The sequence below is a fragment of the Aythya marila genome (genome assembly GCF_965140915.1).
Source record: "Aythya marila genome assembly, chromosome: 3".
NCBI classification, from domain to species: Eukaryota; Metazoa; Chordata; class Aves; order Anseriformes; family Anatidae; genus Aythya; species Aythya marila.
The window spans coordinates 83183624-83203667 of NC_139044.1; the positions used below are offsets into that span (position 1 = coordinate 83183624).

A 20044-nucleotide genomic window follows, 5' to 3' on the forward strand; every position below is an offset into this window, starting at 1 on the left:
GGGGCGAGGGCTGCCGCGGGCAGCGCAGCAGGTGCACCCGAAAAGCGCCCCTAGGACCGGCGGGGAGGCACCGAGACCCCAATGCGGGTCACCAAGCCCCCCCCCGGGAGCGGCGTGGGGATCCCCGCTGCCCCACGCCAGGCGGGGGTCCCCGTGTTTGTCCACCCCCCCCCCCGACGTGCCCCCCAGCGCAAGCCCTCCATGCGCGGGGGCTGCGGCCGCACCGTCGAGGGGGTTGCGGGCGGGCAGCGGCGGGAGGAAGGGCGGGAGGCGGCGGGAGCCGGGGGGGGAGGAACGGGGGGGCCCCGCCGGGCGCAGCGCCCCGAGCCGCCCGCCCCGCGCCCCGCCGCCGCGGTTCGGGGCCGCCGCTCGGCGCCAGGCGCCTGCGCACTGCAGGGGCGCCAGATTTGGCGGGAGGGGGAGTGTCCAAAAGGCCTTTGTTTGATGGCATCTCTGTTTACAGAGTTTACTCTTTAATCTCAACCTGTTTCCTCCTCCTCCTCCCGCGGCTCCTCGGCACTCCGGTGCGCGGCGGCGGAGCGCCTGGGCGCAGCCCGGCAGCAGGGCGCGGGCTCCCCCCGTCCTCCTCCCCCAGCGGCCGGTGCGAGGATGGCCCGGAGACCCCGGCACAGGTAACGCGCCTGTCACTCGGCGCCGCGGACACCCCGGAGCGGGGGGCAGCGGCTCGGCAGACCCCCGACCCCCGCCCGGCACCGGGGCACCCCGCGGCACGGCAGCGCCCGGCGCCCCCCGCCCCGAAAGCGCCGGCAAAGCGGCGGCCCCCGGACGGGGCGGGCGGCCCCGAGCCCCCCACGCGTGCCGGGGGGACCGGGGCTGGGTGCCCACGGCACGGCGGGGCTCTGCGCCCCGCAGCTGCCCACCGGGAAGATGTCGGGCGCAGGTAGCGCGTCCCGTCCCGTCCTGTCCCGTCCCGTCCCGTCCCATTCATTCATTCAGTGCCGGCGGGGTGGGACGGCAGGTGGGCGGCGGGCGCGGGGTTGGACTCTTTTTTTTTTTTTTTTCCCTTTTTTTTTTTTTTTTCTTCTTCTTCTTGACTTGATTTTGCAGCCGCGGTCCCTTTGCCGTCAGGAGCGCCGGTGCGGTTGCGCCCCGCCAGGTTTGGCTTCTCCCCGCACACGCCGCTCGCCACATGCCGGGGCGCGGCGGCGCGGGCGGGCGGCTGCGGGAGCTGCGGCTCCGACGGGGCGCTCGGCGGGAGCTGTCACCCGCGGCTCTTCCCCGGGACGAGGGCGATCCCGGCCGCTCCGTGCCGTGCCGTGCCATGCCGTGCCGAGCCATGCCGTGCCGTGCCGTGCCGTGCCGTGCCGTGCCCGGGGCCGGGGGCAGCGGCGCCCCGGGGGCTGCGGGCTGGGCTGGATGGGACGGGACGGGACGGGATATGGATGGATGGGGTGGCCGCGTCCCCCGCTGCGGGGCGGGCGCGCAGTGCGGGCTTGTTGTCTAATTAGCCGGGGACGGCGGGTCGGACACGTGGAGGCTTTTTTCTCTTTCTCTTTGCAGCCCGGCATCCTCCCCGCTTCCCCTCCCCTCCCGCCGGGCTGCGTGTGACAGGGGAGAAAGTGGCGCTCCCGCCTTTCCCTGCCCGTCTGCGGGCGGCATTCGGGACCTCGGGGCGCGTCCCTAAGGGAAAAGGGGGCTCGAGGTGCGGGAGCGGGCGCAGGGCCGCCGGGCGAGCGCCGGGCCGTACTTTCGGTGCTGGCGGGGGGGTGCCGCCGGGGCCGGCTATGAATCAGCCGGGCTGTCTCTCCCGACAGCGAGGGGCAGCCGCCGCCTGCCTCGCGGGCGCCTCCCGCAGGGCCCCGCCGGGTGCGGGCTCGGCCGCCGGCCCCGGGGGGAGCGGGGGCGGCGGGGCCGGGGCCGGGGCTGCGGCAGCCCCGCGGGGCGCGGAGCGGAGCGGGGCCGGCGGCGGGAGCGGGCGCGGGCTCTGCCCCGCGGGGCCGCTGCCCGAATTCCTTCAATCACGGGAGCAGCGGCGAGTCATTTCCTCTCCGTCCCCCCCCCTTTTCTCCTTTTTTTATTTTTTTTTTCCATTTCTTTCTTTCTTTCTTTTTTTTTTTTTTTTTAATTTTCATTCTTTCCCCCTTTCCTCCTTTTTCCACTTTTTTCCTTTCCCTTCTTTTTTCTTTTCATTCATTTTCTTTTCTTTCCTTTTTTATTTTTTTTTCCTTTCCTTTCCTTCTCCCTCCCCCGTACCGTTGCCCCCTTCACCCCCTGCCGCGGCCAGCCGCGGGCGGGGGGCAGAGGCGCAAAGCGACGCTCTCCCAACGCCCGGTGCTCCTCTGAAGGTGCCGGGCGTCCCTAAACCCTATGGCCCCTCTCTCCTGCTGGAGAGCACAGGTAGCACGGCGGGGCTCGCTGCGTGCCGCGGCTGTGCCCGCCAGGCCCCGGTTATTTAAATAACCCGGCTGCCTCGCTGGCATCGCGGCGGGATGGCCGTGCCCCGCTGCGGGACGCGTCCCGGGTGCTTTTACCGCCTGCGAAACTCGTTTTCAAACCGATACTTGGAAACGGAGCCGCAGAGCTTCCTTTGGCATCCGGGCAGTCGCCCAGCTGTCTCCGCGTGTCGCTCCGAAAAGCGAACCCGCCGTCTGTGCGGGCCCCACGGGGCTGCCTTGGCTGTGGGGCCATGCAGGCTGTGGGGCTGTGGCACCGGGGCGTGAGGCAGGGGCACCCCGCAGAGGCAAGGGGGGAGGCCGCTGGCGTCAGAGCAGGCTCCGGAAAGCATCCTGCCACACGCAAGGTTTGTGGCACATGCCGCAGGCCTGAGGGCTGAGGGCGTGATTAGCCCCGCGTAGTTTCGGAGAGTCTACGCTCAGCAGCTTGTGTCTGGGGAGGTGTTGGTGTCTTGGCTGAACAGTCCGTGCCTCGACTTAAAACGTGATCTCCCGACAACGGGATAACAGGAGAAACAATGCCCGGTGGTTACCTGGCGGAGGGTACAGTGGATTGTTTTATTACAAAACGACTTGATTTGAATGTCTCAGTCACACCTAAGCATGCTGCACCGTACCCCACTGTCAGCTACATCATAGATAGCATAGCATCGTCCCTTTTCTAGCACTGTGGTTTCCATTGCTCAGCTAAAGTGTCAAAACTGCTGTTCATATCTTAGAAACTGGAAATAAAATATTTCCCACCAGAGAGGCAGCTCTTGTTGCAAAACGCTCCTTTAGTTAACTGAGGTAGAGCAAGAGCTGTTTGTGAAAGCAGTAATAGAGCCCTTTCTGCCCATGGATAGCCTCTGGGGAAATCCCTTAGTCATGAATTAGGTGAGTAGCAGAGTATTTCAAAAACACTATGAGGTATTTAGAAATGGAGTAGAGGTAATAAAGTTTTAAGTTAGCAAACTGGGTAGTATAAGATGGCTCAGTCATTCATCTGTTGGTTCCAGGATATTAAATATCCTCGTCCTCGGCCCTTGTCTGTCTAGACCCATAAATGGCAGGCACGTTTTACATTAGTTTATTACATATTAATGCTACCACTTACTGGCTTTACTTAATTAGAGAAACCTCTGGCTTCACAGATAGGGTCCATAAAGATAATCTCAGACAATGTTATTACTGGTCAGCTTTTTGTATTTGCACACAGTCTATCTTATTTGGGAACAGTAGCGCTATCTGTTCTATTAAACATAAAAACCCCCTAATATTTTTCAGAATGTGTGGCATGAGTTAGATTTTGAGCATGCACTTGTGTAATGGACACAGCCTCTAGTTCTCTTTATTGTCCCAAACATTGTATTTTAATTTGAAACCTTCATTGGTTGAAAGTTTGCCAAATGTGTAATTCACCACTGATCTAACAGTATGAGCAGGTCTAAACATGCACAGTAATAAGAAGGTTGCCAGCCCTTTGCTTGTATCTGTGGATACCAAAAACAGCAGAACCAGTTCGGAATACTAGAACAACAGAATGCAGAACAAAATCTTGTTGTGCAAGTTTTAAAACTTTTATCTGTGTAACCTTTGTAAAGATTGTAGTGTTTTTTGTGTGCTTTGTAATTAAGCAGCTCAAGTCCTCATGTTCCGCTCTGTGTCTCCCTGTGTTTCCTTCTGCAGTATATACAGTAGCGATGATGATGAAGAAGATGTCGAGATGTACGATCATGATTATGATGGTCTGCTTCCTAAGACTGGAAAACGTCACCTAGGAAAAACCAGGTGGACCCGTGAAGAGGTACATATGAGTTCATTCATCTCCAGTGTGTGAAAAGCCGGAGAGGGAGCACGGATCACGTTCTTCTCTGAGTACTTATTTGCATGCCAACTTCAATGACAATGCCAAGCACATGAACAAGGATGTTTTCCACCTATTAGTTACATTCAGTGCTTTACTTAGCTTTGAGGACCACTGTTTTCTTTTAAATAAAATCTGTAAGCACCATTTTTTTTTAAATGTCCACCAAGGTCTATGTTACAGGTATTTGAGTCAGTGCAATCCCTGTTGGAGAAACAGCTCAGGAGTCACCTGCAGCACTGCTGGGTTGTTAGCGCTGCCTCTTTTTGTTTGAGAATGGTTGCCATGTGAGGATTGACGTGTTCTCAGTGTCCCACAGCAGCAAACAACTGTGGCAGACACTGCTGCAGTCCTTTTGTGCCACTTGAAATTTGCACTTTAATTGCAGTGTTATGATTCTGAGTGGAAATAAATTAAAAGCTGGAAGAAAGAAACCCAGCGGTACCAAAATTGAGCATTCAGAATGTGTTTGGCTTCTGAAGGTCAGAATGCGTCTTAGTCACAGTACCCTTGTGCTGACTTTCCAGATAAATTCTGGTATCAAACTCCTTCGCCAGGTGGAAGTCCTGTGGCCATTTAACTGGTTTGAGCTTATTGTGAAATACATTAATACAGTTATTAAGTTATGTTTTGACTTTCTTCTCTCTGACAACCTATATTGATATATAAACAGTGGCAGGTCACCTCTTGTAAGCGTTTTTTATTTTTTTAAATCATAGCCTGCTCTTGCAGGGATGGATGTGGTCTTGATACAGTGTGGGAGGAAAGGATGGCAGTGTAGTCCAATGGCCACTTTCCTGTCACATGAACTGGGAACAGACTGAGAGGCACTAATGGGGGAAAGGGGGGGTCGCTGCCCTCCTCTTATCTCTTGGGGCACTTCTCTCTTGTGTTGCACGACTTCGATCTTTCCCAGGACACGGCATTGCTTTCCTTTGTCTTCAGGGTCTATATTTCTGGCCTTACTATTAAAAATACTGGGACAAATTTCTTGCTGTTGCAAGTATGCAAAACTCCCTCACAACGATCAGGAGCAAAAAGGAGCCATTAATTTTATTGCGCATTCATTGTACGCGGACCAGCAATGAGCAAATTACTGGAACTCCCATTACTTGCAAGACATTTAAAGCTTGAGGCTGTGATTTTCAGAGGTCTCCAGACAGCTGGGTGCCTGAGTGTTACTGAATTTCATTGTTTTTCTGATGCTTGGCATCTAAACATCCATGCGCTCCTGTAAATCCAGTACTAGAGTAACAGTTACATTGCTTTGAGCAGTAAAATGGGAATGTACAATGCACGTCAAACAAGAGCACAGAAAAAGTCAGTCTTTCTCCTAGAAAAGAGTAAAGAGCCCACCAAAATCAATTTCTCCTGATCTAGGTAATTAAAAATATGAGAAGAGTACAGACCACCTCTCCTTATTCTCAGGACACGAACAAACAAAAGAAATAGATGCATAAAGAGCTAAAAAGGGGACACTTTTTTGAATACATTTCATTTGCATTGTAAGAGATTGCAATATTAATTATATTTGTTTGTTTGTTTGTTTTGTTTTTTAATGATTCAGGATGAGAAACTGAAGAAGCTTGTGGAGCAGAACGGCACAGAAGACTGGAAAGTCATAGCCAATTTCCTTCCTGTAGGTGGACATTGGTTTCTGTTTCCAGTTCTAGTGACAACTCTTTATCAGAGGGTTCCAAGTAAGGGAAGGGGGAGTGGCTTTTCATAGTTCATTTTTTTTTGCAGAAGATATAAAACCTCTGCAGCTGGGGACCTCAGAAGTTTGGTTAGAATATTGTGGAAACCCATACCTTCATTTTCCTTGCATTTCTCAGAAAGGGTTGGGAAACATAAAACAGGCTACAGTGGGGGGTAGGGAGATGTTGCACAGTAGATGGTCAATATAACACTGAAACAAAATGTCTTAGCACAAAGGAAAAGTAGCTTTGGTGAATTATAAGTGAGTGGTTTAGAAAATAATTGTTTTGTGAACGCTTCAGCTCCTGTAGAAATACTACATGTGAAAACTACATGTAGTATTATTACATGTAGTATCAGCTCCTGTAGAAATACTACATGTGAAAACAGCTATTGTACCAGATGGTGAAGATTCAGCTTGTGTAGTTGTGGCAATACAGTCATAACTGCAGAAACTATGGAAATATTATCAAATTCAGTGAGCAAGCTGATAGTTCAGCATCTTCTCAGACTTCCCAAGTCTTAAATGTTTAGTACAGTACAGACCTACTGTACTGCTCACATGTCTTTAGTTCAATTACAAAACTCCCACGTGTTTAGTCATCGTAGTTGGCAGTGGAATATGTCGGGCACAAGTGTACCTAGATAAGAATATTATCAGTCTATGTTCATCTTTTTCAAAGAATGATCTACTTTGCATGTTTTACATTTCACTAGAATCGGACAGATGTTCAGTGCCAGCACCGATGGCAGAAAGTACTAAACCCAGAACTTATCAAAGGTCCATGGACTAAAGAGGAGGATCAAAGGGTAATCAGTTTTCCTTTCCATCTGATTAATACCTTAATAATGGATTTTGTGTTTTGGGGCAAAACTCCTAGAGACTTCAGTGGTCTCAGCTGTAATGTGGTCTGAGGCAGGACTGATCCTTTAGTATCAATGTTGAGTATTTGTTTGCATAGTGCTTTCTGAATTTTCTACACAAATTAACTAATGTTGCTTTACAGCACTGTCACATAGAAATGCAATCTAGAAATGTCTTAATTATTGCCAGATTTTTTTTCCTTTTGGGTAAACGTGTAAATGGGAAATGGGGAACCTTAATCATGTGTTAGTTTTACCTTGGCAATTTTGAGAAATGTTGTTGAAACTGTTACCCCACCACAGAAAAAAAAAATAATTCATTGATTCATTATGCATCATTAAATACAGGCAGTTTTTATGTCCTTCTTTGAAGGTAATAGAACTCGTGCAGAAATACGGTCCAAAGCGCTGGTCTGTCATTGCTAAGCATTTGAAGGGAAGGATTGGAAAGCAGTGCAGGGAGAGGTGGCACAACCATTTGAATCCAGAAGTGAAGAAAACCTCCTGGACAGAAGAGGAAGATAGAATTATTTACCAGGCACACAAGAGACTGGGAAACAGATGGGCAGAAATTGCAAAGTTGCTGCCTGGACGGTAATGATATATACCTTCAGCTTTTAAATAGGAAAAAAGGGAAAAGCTGCAGGTCTGAGCAGGCTGTTTCAATTGCCTCGGCCTGCACATTATACATCAAAAATTTTGGAATCAGAACGTGGCAAGCCAATGACATCAATGTGTGTTTGTCTCGGTGGGGAACTGTACTATTTGGTCAGTACAAGGAACAGTTCGATATTTTTATGTGCTTTTAATGTTTGCCATAGTCAAAAAAGCAGTAAGTAGAGCAAGACCACAACAGTTTCCTAAATGTATGTGCAGTCTTATTTTGTGCTTTCAATTAATCGACAAGATTTCAATTGGTTTAGCAGTGAAGGATCAGACTCTGCAAGTGGAACTTTACATTCAGCTAAGGGTATACCTGCAAAGTGACATCCCGTCTGTTTATTCAGAATGGTTTAAGAGAAGGCTGCTTCAGCATTTGTAATTGCTCATGAATCATCCAGTTTTCACCTGGTAAAAATCCATGTATAACATAGGAGAAAATGACTTTCTCACACTAGAGTCATAGACATACTTGTCTCATTGAAAATATATGCACAAGCTGTGTGCAATTTCAGAGAATCAGTGTCTTACACACTCTGTAGTAAAAGTGACTCAACATCAAGTGTAGTCAAGCAAATAATGTAACAAAAGAGGGTTTTCCCTTTCCATTTTTATTCCCATTTTATTCCTGGCAAAACATCTTCAAGATGTAACTGTAATGCCTGAGATCCTTTTAAATGGGCATTCCATAAGTTTTTTTTTGCCTTCATGAAGAAAACAAGAAAACAGTTGCCACTTGGCAAGTTTTTCTGTAGCCTTCACACATCACAGATACTAATGTCAACAGTATTGTGTGGTGGTGATTTTTTTCAAGTAGAGGACCTGTTGCTAAGTGTATTCTTACAGCCTCACAGAATTTAAGTTTGCTTTTTCTGATTCATGTATTTGAGAATTTGAATCTCAGTTTCCCTGCAGCTAAGAAAAATCACAACAGCTTTGTTTACTGGATTTGCGTACATAGGACAATGTTGTCATTGTCTAGGTGGCCAATTGGAAAGTTGTTTGGGAGTTAGTCTAGCTGTGCTCCATAGTTTTTCTTTCCAGCAATGGAACACAATAAAACAGTAAGACTTACAAAGATGCTGTTGGCAGTCTTCAGGACAGTCTCAAAGGGTTGTTGGCCTTCTCTGTCACCTCACCTCATGAGAAAGAGGTGAAGTTGAAGTTGTTAATGTCTCATAGTTTGAGGACTTCAGGCTTAGAGATTACTTCAAAAAGTGTATAAACAACATTACCCCATATGTATTTTTCCCTGCCTTTTGTGAGAGGCTGAGAATGGCGTCTGTAAAGGTCAGGGCTGGAGGAAGGTCAGGGAAGGGCTGAAGGTTTAAACAGAAATGCTAACAGCAGTTTCCTGCCCGTTCACCTCAGTCTGAATTGGAAGCACTTGCTTTTAACACCCCTCACTTTTAACATTGGTGTTTCTGTTGCAGGACTGATAACGCTATCAAAAACCACTGGAATTCCACCATGCGTCGCAAGGTTGAGCAGGAGGGCTACCTGCAGGAGTCCTCCAAAGCTGGCCACGCCTCGGCAGCCACCGGCTTTCAGAAGAGCAACCACTTGATGGCCTTTGCTCACAACCCGCCTTCTGCCCAGCTCCCAGTGGCCAGCCAGCCCCCGCTGGGCAGTGACTACCCCTACTACCACATCACTGAGACACAGAATGTAAGCTCCCAAGAAACATTTTTGTTTTGCTGTGTTTAACGGGTGGGTGCAATTTGGCTGTATCTAATTCCAGAAAGAGCGAAGGGTTTTTTCCTGGTCTCTGAGGACGTGTTTGAGGTCAGGCAGGGATGGCTTTGACTTAAGCACTGATGGGTCTACGTACACTTTAAATTGACTGCTGGTGTTCAGGTGGTGGAATCAGGTTTAGCGTTTTTAGTGTATTGTAAGCAATGGGAATGTTTTGAGTACTGTTTCTTACAGTGGTGAATATATATGCATTTTGAAAATCAGTTGAATCTGGTTAATTCTGTCTTGTATGTCAAAATCTCCCACGTTCACTTCAGTCATATTCTGTTTATGGGTTGCCTGTCAGAACCAAGTAAACAAGTATTGTTTTTAATCTGATTCCTTTCCTATTAGTGATTAATAATGAAACAGCCCACTGCTTTAAACACTCACATTGTAGAGTTTTAGACGATAATAAATTGCATCTTTTGCATTTTCACTTCAATTTAGAAAAATCTTACAAATGCGTCTATAAATTATTCATCTTTTCTCATTCAGGAAGGGTACATACTTCACATATGAATTTTCTTTCTTCCTCTGTAATGCTCACTGTCATGTTCCTAAAAGCTGTTTATTTTGCTTGTAAATATTTTTGGATTTTTTTGCTATTTTGTCTCCATATCTTATAAATTTTAAAGGCAAATTTTTGTTTAACACAAATTCACAGTGCCGGCAGATAACAGTGTCTTTTGTTTTTTTGGCCTAGGTCCCTGGTCAGATCCCATATCCAGTAGCACTGCATGTAAATATTGTCAATGTTCCTCAGCCAGCTGCTGCAGCTATTCAGGTAGATAATTTGAACATCATTTTGAGAGTCAATTTGTTAAACATTTGCTAAGTCAAAATGCAAACATCTTACATTAAGGAAACATTTTAATGTAATATGTGTGGAGAGAAAATGGGGAAGGTGGGGGAGTTCTGACAAGGCTAATAATTGCTTTTTCTGAAGTGAATTTAACACACAATAGTTGTCTTCTGGTTTGGTAGCTTTCACTTTCTCCATTTCAAATGTCTGTACTGAAATTCAGCAGGGACTTTGATAGTGGAAAACACAATTGACATTTGTTGCATCTTTGAGTCTAATTTGGCTATTATAACCACAGGACGGCAAGCCATAAGCATTTTAGTTGCTACATCCTATCAGACCTTTATCTTTTCTTTTCCCTTAACTCTTAATTTCAGAGACACTATAATGATGAAGACCCTGAGAAAGAAAAACGAATAAAGGAATTAGAGTTGCTACTAATGTCGACTGAGAATGAACTGAAAGGGCAGCAGGCATTACCAGTAAGATTGTCACTGTGTGCTTGGATGGAGGGATAGCAGCATTACCCCAGTGCTTGTCTTTTTAACTTTTTATTCCCCCTTTGCCTTCGATACTAATCAAGGCTCTATATTTCCGTTTTAAAAGGATGAAACATAGCACATGTATACTCTGTATCTGCCTTGTAAATTCTTCGATAAAAAAAATCAATTTGCGGGTATTTTACTTTGCAAAGTGGGAGCAGGGCTGGGCTCTGTAATATTACATAATATTGGAACCATGATGATCATACTAAAATGAAAAATCCCACAGATCTTAAATCAATAGGATCTGCATTTCTGAAAGTGTGCAATGGTTCATGTGATGAAAATGTAGTGCCTGTACATTAGATTTTTCTTCTCTGTTGTATTCTTCTCTTCAGCTATGTTTTATACTTTGTAAGCTTCAGACCTGGTGCATGTTTGACAGTTCGTTTTACTTCTCCGAATAGTGTTAGATCCTTTATAACTGCATGTGTGGAACAAATGCTGGCTATTACTGAATTCTAACACTTTGTTGTATATGCCATTGGATGTTAATATGTGAAAAACCTTACTTAGTCATTTAACACCATCACCAAAGCCAAGAATCTCCCCAAATCGTTTTTGAAGATAGGTGATAGCCAGCAGTTTCTTTTATATATATTTTTTTCTATTTTTGGGTAATATTTAAATTAATAGTAAAACAACTGCATGCATGATACGTTAGTTTGGCCACTTTTTAACTTTAGTTAATATTTTGCAATTTCTTCTGTTGCATGATCACACTGGAAAGAAACTTCTGTTAATTTGTTCTTCTGCTTTCCTAACCACGTTGATTTGACAGCCTCTTCATTGCATTGGTGTAAGCTGTAGCGTTAGACAGGGATAGAAGAAGAAAAGGAGATAAGCAAACAAAAGCAACTCTAACTCTAAACCCTTTAGCCTTTTACAGTGCTGAGTGCTCACTAGGGAAATCCTGCCGTTTCTTGCTTCTCACAGAAAATGACTTGCAGACAGCTTTTGAACTGTTTGGAGTTAATGCAGTATGAATTGATAACATGTTAGTCATGATCCATGCTCATAATCCTGGAAGTAAATTATGAGGTAACTTTGGGATAACAAATAAGATGCTGATATTACTTAAAACAAGATCTTGCACTGATGAAAGGAAACATCTTGACAATTGTTTCATAGGCATAAGTTTTTAGATGATGATGCAACTACTTTTATCTTTCCTCCAGTGGCATCTGACACCTTGTGCAATTTCATTGCTAAGTTCCTTCTGCCTTTCCCCCCCCACTTTCTCTTTTTTTTTCCTTCTTCTTTTAGACACAGAACCACACATCCAACTACCCCGGCTGGCACAGCACCACGGTTGCTGACAATACCAGGACCAGTGGTGACAATGCACCTGTTTCCTGTTTGGGGGAACACCACCACTGTACTCCATCTCCACCGGTGGATCATGGTTGCTTACCTGAGGAAAGTGCATCCCCCGCACGGTGCATGATTGTTCACCAGAGCAACATCCTGGATAATGTTAAGAATCTCTTAGAATTTGCAGAAACACTCCAGTTAATAGACTCCGTAAGTAGAACTGCCTCCTCAGGTGAATTTGTGTGTGGTCAAGGAGTAAGGGGAGAGGAACTGGGACCATCCTAAAAGTGTTTTTTTTTAATTTGTTTTTGTTTTTCGTTTTTCTGAGTAACTTCTAACTGCTGTGAGATCTGAAGCTTAGCTTCTGTATAACAACACATGGTTGCTCATAAATGAAGCCCCCAGCTGTGAAAACGTGTGCTTTTTGTGGGTGTCACCCTTTCCTGCTGCATCTTGGTATGGGGAGTGTGATTCTTAGCAAATACACAATAGGAGTTTGAAACAGACTCTTACTATATTACATCTCCTTAAACTAAAATCAGAGACACTGTGGAAGATTTTAAGCACTGAAACAAAACTTTTTGATATTTGAAATGACACATTTTGTAGGTTTATGTGTGGCTGCTGATGTATCTGCATCCTTTTCTAAAACTTTTTGTTGTAGCATCAATAGCTGCTTCTCAGAGCTTAAGGAGCTTGTCCTGGCATATGTGAAGAAAACATAGATTTTAACTTATAGGTAGCTGAGTGACATTGACATGGCTTTTTCTCATTATGGTCTCCAAGAAACCGTGTGTGTGCGTTGAAATAGGTTTGTTGGTGGCACCTTGCTTCGGCTGCAGAGATGGCTGCTTCACGCAGTGCCATGTCCCATTCCCCATGTCCAGAGCAGTCATGCTGGTTTAGAGACCAGTCCTGGTTTAGAGTCCAAGGTGCTCATTTCTCTGTAATGATTTTCTGTCTTTGTACCCTGCAGAAAATGCTGGACAAGCAGATAGCAAGGACCTCATTTGACTCATTGTTTCTTTAGAAGCTCAGTTGCCAGCAACACTGTTAGGGTGATAGCTCGATATGCTTGAGGTATCAACTGAAAACACACAAAAGCCATCAGATTATTACTACTCAAATAAACAGGGTCAAGTGGAAATGAATTGGGAAAGACTTTGCTGGTGGTGGTTACTGGTATATCCTAGCGCTGTATTTTCATGAGGTGGCACTATACACTGTCTTATAGCTCCGTGCCTCCCACGTTGTTTCAGGATCCTTCATCATGGGGTGATCTCAGCAGTTTTGAATTCTTTGAAGACACAGACACTTCGGCTAGCAAAGCTCCCTCAGGCAGAGCCGCACAGCTTTAGCACAGAGCGGCCAGTGCATGTAGACCTCCAGGACACCCCACCACAAACCTGAGCAAAATCTTGTCGAGTCAGGGCCCTCCTGGCTCACCAAAGTCCTTGTCTGCCTCACAGGGCAGCCCGGCTCCGTGGGTGCTTCTTCGCAAAAGGAGAGGGCACTCCAGCCCCTTAGCCAGTGGCCACAGTAGCGCCTTGGTCCTGGCTGACGGCAGCAGCTCAACTCCTAAGCGCTCCCCTGTCAAAAGCCTGCCCTTCTCTCCCTCGCAGGTAGATCAAGACTTCTGCACAGATGTTACTAACTCTCAAAAGTCACCGCAGTGTTAACAATTTAGAAACTAATCCCTTGGAACAAATGACTAATTGCCGTTGTGCTTGTTGATTTCACTCTGTGTTTGAATCTTCTCACTGCTCCTAGTCTTCACCACTGGGTTCAGATCACCAGCAAGCTAACTGTTGATTCTCTTTTAAATTCATCTGTGGGGCTTGGGTTTTTTTGTTTGTTTGTTTGTTTGCTTGATTTGGATCATTTTTGTAGGAGAGTACAATTGCTTGCTTTGCTTTTGCTGTTAACTCCTTCAACTACCAGAGTTTAACATTTCTGATCATTTGTAATACTTTCCATCTCTGTCCACTTACAGTATGATTCACATTGACATAGAAAACCCCAAGCTGCATTTAAATAGCATTCAGGTTGTGAGACAAACTGACAACAACCAGAAAATTCAAATCGTGGCTCGCCATCCTCAATACCAGCCATGTGGGGTGGAGTAGGAATGAGGAGAAAATTGGCCTCTTAAAATTGCCTGGTGTGCACTTTGAAATTCCTGTCCATTGTTGCTTTGTTTCACAGCTGTGGCACTATTTAAAAGTGTTGTGTTTTGGTTTTGTTTGTCTGTTTCTGTTGTGTTTGCCTTGGTTTGGTGTTAGTCCTTACAGTCAGAGAAACACTATTGCATGAAGGTTACCAGAAGACTGCAAGTAATGACTTCCCACTATATCTCCAGTTATGCATTAGGTATCTTAATCATAAATCATTTGCCCAGTGAAATGATACCACGACACTCACAGATTTGTAGACACTAGAAATGGAAGCCACATTTTAGGTTACTAAGTAGAACTTGTGCAAAAGCAATTTTCTCCAGACTGTTACCACTGCCTCCTTTTCAGTCAGCTGTCTCCATTCCAAAACACTCCATGCAGCCATCACAGGCAGCAATTTTCATTTTATACTGTGACAGTGGAGCACTTTGTTTTGAGAGAGAGAGATAATAGGAAATTTTGCTTACTGGCATAACTGCTTTATTTACTACTTCAAAAATTCCTCGATTCCCCTAATAAATCTTTGTGGAGTTTAGCCCCATCTCCTGTGAGTTTCTTTTTGAAACATCCCCTACTCCTTTTCACTTGGTTCTTACCTCAAGCAAGAGGTAAGACTTACCTTACTGCTCTTAATATTAATTACAGGATATGTGCAGAAAATCCAAAGCAGGTTTTTAAGATTTTTCTCTTGAAGTGATGGAGAAATCAACTCTGACTGGGACATGTCATTTTGTTTGTAATTTCCCACTCCGGAAATGCTAGTTTTTGCTTCATGAGTACTCCGACCCGAGTACAGTTTTGTCACATAGTCTGGTACCCCACATGCACCTACCCATATTGTAGAGACAGGAGATTTACTTGCAGCAGTGAGAGAGAAATGGTTTCTTTTTCTTCTGTTCAATAAAGTCAACTTAAGAAGTCAGCCTTGCAATCTAGATGGTCTTGCTGATTTTTCCTTTTCCTGCCTACAGTTCTTAAACACCTCATCCAATCATGAAAATCTGAACCTGGACAACCCTGCGCTAACTTCCACACCAGTGTGTGGCCATAAGATGGCTGTTTCCACCCCATTCCACAGGGACCAGACATTCAAAACTCAGAAGGAAAATCATGTGTAAGTCTGTAATCACATTTTGTTGTCATATTCACTAGGGTTAACTTTTTCAGGTTTGCACACAACCAAAGTTCTGGGTAACTGTATGCTTCCTGTGGAGATGTGCTCTAATACATTAAGATTTTTCTTAGTTTGGAGTAAAACTTTCACTGAATAACTTCAGAGATGGGTTATTGTCATTCACATAGACTCAAGTTTTTTTTTAAACAAAGCCATTCTGCCTTGCCACAGTTAAATAGATGTTCTTCCAGAAAAGCAAAATGGAGTATATGATTGCTGGAAAATAGTTTTCAGAGTCTTATCGCTGTCGTTGCCTGTATGCATGTATTTTTGTAAGGAGCTAATATTTCTAAGCATGTTCCTTTAAAGTTTTTCTCCCTCTTTCTAAAGTTTCAGAACTCCCGCAATCAAGAGGTCGATATTGGAGAGCTCTCCGAGAACACCCACTCCATTCAAAAACGCACTTGCAGCTCAGGAAATCAAATATGGTCCTTTGAAGATGCTGGTAAGAAGGAAACAATGATAAAAGTTGCTTTGATATTAGTGCAGAGGGATGTTCTGGGACTTGCATGTAACGTTTCTTCCTTTCAGCCTCAAACTCCGACTCATCTTGTAGAAGATCTGCAGGACGTTATCAAGCAGGAGTCGGAGGAATCTGCAATAGTGGCTGGGCTACATGAAAGTGGACCCCCTTTGCTGAAGAAAATCAAACAAGAGGTAAATCGCAAACTTACCTGAGGCAATTTAATTCAGCCCTCTTTACTGAGAAACTTAGACCAATACCATTTTCTGTTAAATAGCTGTGTCTGTTTTTCTTTCATGTGAGCCCCAAGATCTTAGTGTCGGTTCTATATAGTGTACTAGGCATGCCTAATTCATCTCCCATTGATTTCCATAGAAGTCTTTCTGCTGTTTTCAGCAGGGGTTTGCTTGGGCTGTTCTAATGCAGTTTTCATTTGAAACTTAAAAAGAAAAAAAATTAGACAGGAATTTGGATTGAATCTTTCTAATATTGGTGAAAACTATAGAAGAACCCCACAGGGACCAAGCTACATGGAGTGTCTTAGAAACCTGAACATTTGAGGACGTTGCATTATATTACTTTGTCACTAAAATTCTAAAAATACATATATTCTCAATCCTTTTTAGGGGATTAAACTCTTGAATACTGACAGCGCTGAGTGCAAGTATTCAAAGTTTTATTAGGAGGGGATTTTTTTGAGAACCTTGAACATCTTTTTCAACAAAGAGCAAGGTTGCTGTAAAAGAAAGTACTGTAAATGCGTTGTGCACAGCTGTGAAGAATATTTGTTCGATTTGTTAAACAACTGACAGATACATCTCCTTCTGGTCAGTTAGATACTGTTATTTTCATGGTTCCTTTCCTGCTTTTAGGTGGAGTCTCCAACAGATAAAGCTGGAAATTTTTTTTGCTCGAATCACTGGGAAGGGGAAAACCTGAACACTCAGCTCTTTACACATGCACCTACTATGGAAGATATGCCAGTAAGTGCGAGCTTTCACACCAATAAATGATTTTTTTTTTCTGTTTTGCACCCCTTTCAGTTCTTAAAAGGAAAAGAATTTTTATGGTTGACCTTCCTCATGAGTAGGCATTACTAATTACATCCATATTGTTTTCCTATATTAAGCACATAAGAAGCAAAATTGTGCTCTTAATTAGATCACTGTGATGTGTATAGAAGGCCACAGAAGTTGCAGTCTCTGAAAAAGCCCTTAGTCTTTATAAAAAGCGTGCACGTGGAGGGCATCTGTGTCTGTGTATAGAAATGAGTGGGTCACAGAGTTAAAACTGTGAAAAGAAGAAGACACTCTGTTTTGTTTTGTGCAGAGGAGACCTGGCATGTTCATGGTTTCCTTTGTCCCACCAGACTGCTTGGTGCTGCTGTTGTTCTTGCACTCAGGAGTTCCAGGCTGAGCTGTGCTCCCAGGCTGAGCATGCGTTTGTGGCGGTGCACAGCACTGCTTGCTTCACAGTCAGGCCAGGTTTGCTTTTAATACGTTCAAATTCAGGTTGTTTTCTTGAGTTCCTGACAACATTTTTTTTTTTTTCCCTGTTCAGAATCTTCTTACCAGCTCCATTTTAAAAATGCCAGTGTCGGAAGAGGATGGTAGTTTTCATAAAACATTTGCCATGCCTAGGAACAGGCCACTAGCTAGTCCACTGCAGGTAACAAAAAATACCCTTATATGTCTATATATAAATGTCCTTTATGTATGTGTATATGTGTACATACCTAATGCTTTCTGACAGACTGATTTTAGGCTTTTGGATAAGGGAGAATGTTCAGGTGAACATGGTTGAGGATTGTGCCATGCCTGTGGATGCAAGGAGATGGTGCTCAGAGCAGTGCTGGGTTGCTGAGTGTGGCAAAGCCTTTCACGTGGGGTGCTGCATCTCAGCAGGCTCTGGTGTTGCAGGGGTGGGATAGTCCCTGGCTGGCTTTCACACCACGCCAACCATTACTCACCAAAGCAATTCCCAGGCACGGTGCAGGAGCTAACATGGGCCGGAGGCTCTTTCCTGCAGACTTGTTGGACGCGGTTGTGCTGTTTTGGAGAGCAGGAGGGTTTGATAGTAGGGCGCTGGCCAGAACTTGTCAGCCAGCCTGGGGCAGGAGGAGGGACTCCAGCAGCCCTGGTGCACAGGTTTGGTGCAGCCGGGGCTCCTTCTGCACTAGCTCCGGCAGCACACCGGAGATGCAGGAGACTCCTAAATGCTCCTTGTACATCATGAGGCCTCTGAGATGAATTAAATGTGCGACACTTTTAATGAGAGACAGGTGTCAGGCTGGATTAGGGGCAGGTAGGCTTCTTCCAAGTGTTAGCAGTTGTATACATTTGCTATGCTTTTGAATAAATAAATCACTATTATATAGGGCCTGATCCAAAGCCCACCAAAGTCATTAGCAGCCTTTTTGTCAATTTGTGTAGACTTCAGATCAGGCCCTCCAACCTCTTTCAGAGAACAAAATGCAGTGTAGATAATGATTAATTGTACTTCCACTACAACCCTTATTTTTGAGGTGGATGAGTAAGTGATTTTACATCCCTTCTCTACATGGGTGAGTTGAGGGAGAGCGTGTCATTCCCCAGAGTGAGTCACTGTCAGAAAGGAAATTATAACTCCACCGTTCCTGACTTTCAGAAAGACAGTCCACATGGCTAAACCTTTATTTCCCCTCTCTCTCTAAAATTTACAGTAGGGGTTATTTGCAGTAAAAAAGAATGAACGAAACCTGGTTCAGATTAAGCCTTTCTAGCCTGGCATTATAAAGATATTAAAATTTCACACATGTCCCCGTTTTTGCATTTCAAGCATCAGTAATGTATGCTGATGGCAGTAACAGACCTGTGTGAGAACTGGATTTTTATTTTGTAGGAATTCCATGATTTCATCACCTATTTTCCCTTTGAAATGTGAATGAAATATCCTGAAATTTAAACAAAGCAAACCACTTCTGGATGGATGAAACATTACAGTTTACTGTGGAGCAGGTTTACATTTTGCATTGTAGAGTCTTTTGGTGAAAACAGCTTCAGGGAGCAGGGTCAGTGTCTCCCCTCTGCAGGGGGATGTCCACAGTGGCAAAAACTCACCCTCACACTTCCTGATTTGCTCTTTGCTCATGAACTGCACCACGGGAGGGGGGGGGCAGAGGAAGGTTTGAAGACTTGCCCTCTCTCTGCAACCTGAATTTAAGGCAGTCGTTTGAGGCCTGACCTTGAACCATCTCGTGGTGGAGCAACCCAGGGCTCCCACTCTGTGAGTACAAGTGCCTGGGTTCTCTGGTGCCTGGCCATGTCTAGCAGCCGGACCCCAGGCTCCTCAGTAGACTTAGGGCAAAATTTTCAGGTAGCTAAACAGAATTATGGCGTAGGTTGTCCTGTTATGTGGTGGTTGCCTGCGCTCTGCCTGTAATAAAAATGAAGCATCTGAGGTGCCTGTAGAGTAGGATCTTTTGATCTTGGGTATAACAATGTTATGTTTCCTGCTATCTAAAAATAATTTCTTTACAAGCTGCTATAAACGAAAGGTCTTGTTTAACCTACTCTTCTAACTCATGCTGATTTTGGCCCAGGAAGTTTATACAAATAAGGTTGTGGCCTATTCTGGATCCCATTCTTTAGTCCTTGGTCAGGAAAAACCTTTAGTTTTGCATGCTAAAAGTCAGGTATTCTCATTGTTTGGATAAAGAGGACTTTTGCTTAGGTAGAACTGAGTTAAAAAGGATTTCCCAACTCATCTCAGTGTTTAAGAAGTGTTGAACTGAAAGAAAAAGCAGCTGTAAAAAGCCCCCAAATTAATACTTAGTTGCAGCTTCTTTGTGTACCACTATGAAGGTAAAATTATTCTATTTGACAATGAAGAAACACTGAGTGTTTCAACTGAAATGTAACCTAAACAAAAAAAAATGAGGTTAGAGGCATATGAGTCTGCAGCATAGACAGGTTTTTCAGAATGAAATACAGTCATTTCAGGACAATGCTGTCTTGGGTGTCCACTGCTGCACAGTCTTAGTGCCACAGCTGCGAGGGGGAATCTTTTTCCCCAACAAAGCTTGCTTGGTCCCAAGAGGGGAATTTGGTGTCATACAGCACCAAAAACAGCTGTGGTCTGGATCTGATTCATGCCAGAATGGGTGTGCTGCTGCTGTGTCCCTGTGCTCCCCATCCGTCACAGGGCAGCCGTGTGCCTATCTTGAGTACACAGCCTGTCTAAAGGGTGCAAAGGTGCAAAGCAATTGAAAATGCTGGTATTTGCGCTTCATTTTTGACTTGTAGCGTTTTGTACGTGATCAGATTTTAATGTGTTACTGTTCCATGCTTTCCAGCTTTTTGTTGTGTTGCCCATGTA

General features: G+C 45.1%; 1 protein-coding gene across 3 annotated transcripts in view; it reads left to right on the forward strand.

Moving 5' to 3' along the window:
* Positions 1 to 554: 554 nt before the first annotated feature.
* The window catches only part of MYB (MYB proto-oncogene, transcription factor), a gene marked incomplete at its 5' end in the record, with an annotated part of 28010 nt that continues 8520 nt past the window's right edge, over positions 555 to 20044 (forward strand). Inside the window, 15 exons of one of the 3 annotated variants that reach the window (XM_082757239.1) lie at positions 555 to 632; positions 4083 to 4200; positions 5828 to 5899; positions 6676 to 6768; positions 7196 to 7416; positions 8916 to 9150; positions 9923 to 10003; positions 10399 to 10503; positions 11830 to 12087; positions 13347 to 13499; positions 15023 to 15165; positions 15556 to 15670; positions 15757 to 15882; positions 16561 to 16671; positions 17249 to 17356. In XM_082757239.1, coding sequence (XP_082613365.1) covers positions 610 to 632; positions 4083 to 4200; positions 5828 to 5899; positions 6676 to 6768; positions 7196 to 7416; positions 8916 to 9150; positions 9923 to 10003; positions 10399 to 10503; positions 11830 to 12087; positions 13347 to 13499; positions 15023 to 15165; positions 15556 to 15670; positions 15757 to 15882; positions 16561 to 16671; positions 17249 to 17356 — 1962 coding nt within the window. Of the gene's footprint in view, positions 633 to 4044; positions 4201 to 5827; positions 5900 to 6675; positions 6769 to 7195; positions 7417 to 8915; positions 9151 to 9922; positions 10004 to 10398; positions 10504 to 11829; positions 12088 to 13346; positions 13500 to 15022; positions 15166 to 15555; positions 15671 to 15756; positions 15883 to 16560; positions 16672 to 17248; positions 17357 to 20044 lie in introns of those variants that run through there. The other 2 variants (XM_082757238.1, XM_082757240.1) reach the window with 2 other exon arrangements.